The following is a 4,436-nucleotide window of genomic DNA, read 5'->3' as shown; positions in this document are numbered from 1 at the left end:
GCTAATGAGCCATATTTTTAGAGAGCATTTCATTCTTAATTCTCAAATCTCATTCAAAATTTTTTTCTATATCTATGTATGAATATACTGGTGTGCATGTATGCTTTACTGGTCTACTAATAGGAGTCCAAGAGATACTTAATATGATAAAGTGTAAAAAAAGTCTCTGCTTTCCCACTATGACTGCCATCCACCATTCGTGGCATCCATGGGGTGTTTGATGTAGAATTTTTTGCCTATATTGTGCCATACTTTACAGTTATGTTTCTTCATTGTGAATGTGGCCTCTCATACATATGTTTTTAATTAAAAGTAATATTTATTATTTCAATATAAGTTCATGTAAGGCTGCCTACAGAATCCTAGAAACTGATTTTACCAAAGCCATAGCCACATAGTATATATGTACTCATCTTTCTTGCATTCTTTGCAGACTGTTGGTCCCTATTGAAGATATGCATTACATTAATTTTAGTTGATAAATTTCTTTTTAGAAAATTGTGGTTTGTCAGCAAAATTCCTTTGATTGTGTTAAGAGAAAGTTCAACCAACCTCCATGGCGGACTGGGTGACGGACGAGACAAAGAACAAGCAATACTCGGATATTATTGGCCTCAAGCCATGGATCATCCGAGACCTCAAACGACTGGGTGAGACAAATGTAATGTTTAGGAAATCAAATTACTTTAAGAGAGGCAATAAATCACAACCTTGAGAAATAAATGATTATGATATTTGATCATTATTAACCTATTTTTATGGTCTCTAAGATGCTTGAGCAATCATCAATGTTCTGAATAATTCCATATCTCTGATTTCATATTTAAGTCTTTAAAATTCTTTCTTCTCAAGAAGACTACACTTTTGATGAAACCTTGGGGTATGTTTTACTCCCTGTATTGTTTCCACCAATAAATTTTTCCTCAAACATGATAATAAATTAATTGAGATAAGGAAAACATTTTGCTTTAGCCTTCCAGGAGCTTTCAACCTAATTGTTCATTCCAGGAGAATTTGACCTGTTCATCTATTTTTGAATGTCAAAGGCAGTTATTTACTAACATTTTAAACTCATAATCAAACAATGTGATGAAATTTGAGAAATTATCTTGAGAATTAAATTAAGCTCAATTTAGACACTTTTTTTAGTTAGCCATCATACCCTTATTTACTGAATCTAATTAGTCTACTTGTTGGATGTAGTACTGTATATATAAGTTTGAATGGAAATTTGAATAACCTACCAGCACCTCCTCACATTTCTTCTCACAATATCTCCTCTCATTTAAAAACAATGTTCACCCATGAAAATGTGAATTGCATTCAATTACAGATAACCTGTCCACTTATTTATATTTAAAGTACAATATATACCCTTGATTAATTGAATACAGTAGTAAATTATAAAAATGTGTATTGCATTAAACTGATAATGTGCAATCTATTATCATTTTTATTGTACAACATTGAGCCTCATTTTAATACAACACAATATTTACCTGAGTACCATTAGTCAGAAACCACATTGCCAGTTTACCACCAGGAATTTAAAATTAAATGTTTCAAATTCTAAATCAAGAATTTGAATTCAAATCTAAGTAAAGCTTATATTTTGATAGAAAGCTTGCTTTTATAACACCAAGAGTTCATATCTTTCCTCTGAAGTTGACAATTATTACAATTAATATAAATAATATCCTTCCTTTAAAGTTGGTTTTTCTCAATGATTGTATATCTATGTTCTTTAAGTTTTTCAACTGACACTTGAGCCAAAAAATGTGTTTAATAAGATAAATTTACTTGGCATTTCTTTGTTTTAAATTCTTCATAATATTTACATGTGAAATGCATTCAAATACTGATTACCTGCTAGCTACTCTAATATTGATTTATATTATAAATTAATATATCTATAATATTATAGCTCATCTATTAAAACCAAATGTACATTTCAGATGTTGTGAGGCCGACCCCAGTACAGTTTGCATGCATCCCCCCGGCGCTGCAAGGCAAAGACGTCATCGGCGGCGCCAAGACGGGCTCGGGCAAAACTATGGCCTTTGTCCTGCCCATCCTGAACAAACTCTCGGACGACCCGTATGGAATATTTGCCCTCGTCCTCACTCCGACACGAGAACTCGCCTTCCAAGTAACAATTTCTCTTTAATTTGTAGTGAAATTAGTGTAAAAAATTATATTTCTTTAAATTCTCTTTGATTTTATCCATGCAGTTGCTGTGAAATTAGTGTAAAAAATTATATTTCAGTTTGATTTTATCAGAATATATTTTATTATGTGATATCTTTTTCTTTACAGTTGAATTATAAAGGCAAATTCTGCTATAATCTACATATAGAATTAGGTACTTCTTCAAGTAACTAATTGTTAAGATAAAATCGTGTGTATTTATATTTCTTTACGAGCTTCTGTAAAATCCAATACCAGTTACTGAGATACCTACAAGATGAGCCACATTTTGATAAATAATGTGTCAAAATAAATTATAATAAAACAAAAATAAATAAAACACTATCTGATAGGAAATGATTCATTGCATCTTTAAAGTTTGATGCTGAAGGTTCACTAAAAGTTATTGATGTTCTTCTTAATATGGGATAATTTCTCTTTAAAAAATTCATTTACTTTACAATTACCTGTAACTTTATGATATTTCCTGGAATAAATTCTACCATGTAGAATTTATTGCATGGCTGGTCAGACCTCTTTTTTATTATAAATAAAAGTTAGATTATCTATTTTATGATTTTTCGTAACTTTTCTTCAATAAATTTGTATCAAAAATCATATAAAATTGAAATTGAATGTATCAAATTCTCTGTAATTATTACATTATATGAAAATTTATTACATTCTGAATCTAATATAGCGTATACCAGTATTTATGCATAAATGTTTTTCAAAAGGTTACAAATATTAAAAGGTTCAAAAACTAGTGAATAAAGCAAAGGTTGATATGGCAGATCAAAAATACTCAATACTCTGAAAATAATAATTATAATGATAATGATTAAATTAATTACATTCTGAAACTAATATATTGATAAATGTGTTCAAAAAGTTAAAAAAAAATATTAAAATGTTAAAAATTAGTGAATAAAGCAAAGGTTGCTATGGCAGATCAGCGACCAGTTCAGGGCGGTGGGGGGCAGCATGGGGCTGCGGGTGAGTGTGGTGGTGGGGGGGGAGGACCGCCACGACCCTGTCTCTTATACACATCTAGATGTGTATAAGAGACAGGTTCTCATGTGTGTAATGGAGAATTCACGTGACAACTTTTAACGTTTTACTTGAAAGTTATCCTTTCAAGCGATGAATTTCACTTATAATGCATTATGGGGATACAACTTCTACGATGAATTTGAAGCATAAAAATGTACCAAATGCACAAAATTAGCAATCATTAATTCAATGTACTTTTGTAACATTAACAATATTGGCATCCCCTGGTAAAAATGGCTGGATTCAGCCAGCTGTGGCAGAAGCTGCAGCTGCAAGATTGGTTGAGAATTTTGAATTTAAAATTAAAAGTCTGGGTTACAAGTGCTTAGGCTGTCTCTTATACACATCTANAGTTCTTGGTGCTTGATGAGGCAGACTGGTGAGTTCTTGGTGCTTGATGAGGCAGACTGGTGAGTTCTTGGTGCTTGATGAGGCAGACTGGTGAGTTCTTGGTGCTTGATGAGGCAGACTGGTGAGTTCTTGGTGCTTGATGAGGCAGACTGGTGAGTTCTTGGTGCTTGATGAGGCAGACTGGTGAGTTCTTGGTGCTTGATGAGGCAGACTGGTGAGTTCTTGGTGCTTGATGAGGCAGACTGGTGAGTTCTTGGTGCTTGATGAGGCAGACTGGTGAGTTCTTGGTGCTTGATGAGGCAGACTGGTGAGTTCTTGGTGCTTGATGAGGCAGACTGGTGAGTTCTTGGTGCTTGATGAGGCAGACTGGTGAGTTCTTGGTGCTTGATGAGGCAGACTGGTGAGTTCTTGGTGCTTGATGAGGCAGACTGGTGAGTTCTTGGTGAGGCTGGTGAGTTCTTGGTGCTTGATGAGGCAGACTGGTGAGTTCTTGGTGCTTGATGAGGCAGACCGGTGAGTTCTTGATGCTTGATGAGGCAGAACTTTTGTAATTTCTATAACATTTCCATTATTTGAGAAATTTTATGTTGATTATGTTGTTCATTGTTTTTATTTATTACAATTGTATGTGATAGAATACAAGTACACAATATTGTATAGGTTATTATTAATGTATACAATGAAATAAAAGTAACACAGTTACTTTGAGTGTAGATTATTGTATCTTAATGAATAACATTACCTAAACAATTTATTGATTAAGTACATTAATTAATTGATTAATTAATAACCCCAACTATCAAATTTATTAATTGAAAATATTAACTAATCAATTTATAAATTAA

General features: G+C 32.8%; 1 protein-coding gene across 1 annotated transcript; it reads left to right on the top strand.

The window, feature by feature from the left end:
* Nucleotides 1-432: 432 nt before the first annotated feature.
* Nucleotides 433-3,623, top strand: LOC108673345 (probable ATP-dependent RNA helicase DDX49). The gene is made up of 4 exons (XM_047881282.1): nucleotides 433-650; nucleotides 1,956-2,149; nucleotides 3,139-3,222; nucleotides 3,594-3,623. Exons 1-4 carry the CDS (start codon nucleotides 557-559, stop codon nucleotides 3,621-3,623), a joined length of 402 nt encoding a protein of 133 aa, XP_047737238.1. The 5' UTR covers nucleotides 433-556.
* Nucleotides 3,624-4,436: the final 813 nt, after the last annotated feature.

Source organism: Hyalella azteca, unplaced genomic scaffold (assembly GCF_000764305.2).
Source record: "Hyalella azteca isolate HAZT.00-mixed unplaced genomic scaffold, Hazt_2.0.2 contig984, whole genome shotgun sequence".
In the NCBI taxonomy this organism is placed as follows: Eukaryota; Metazoa; Arthropoda; class Malacostraca; order Amphipoda; family Hyalellidae; genus Hyalella; species Hyalella azteca.
The sequence above is the reverse complement of the archived record's forward strand: the minus strand, read 5'-3'. Positions and strand labels throughout refer to the sequence as shown.

What these genes read in the sequence shown, in the direction of transcription:
- LOC108673345 (XM_047881282.1), top strand. Translation starts at nt 557, where the DNA reads ATGGCGGACTGGGTGACGGACGAGACAAAGAACAAGCAATACTCGGAT. An exon ending in CCGAGACCTCAAACGACTGG is followed by an intron (nt 651 to 1,955) that starts GTGAGACAAATG and finishes TGTACATTTCAG; the next exon opens with ATGTTGTGAGGCCGACCCCA. An exon ending in CACGAGAACTCGCCTTCCAA is followed by an intron (nt 2,150 to 3,138) that starts GTAACAATTTCT and finishes TTGCTATGGCAG; the next exon opens with ATCAGCGACCAGTTCAGGGC.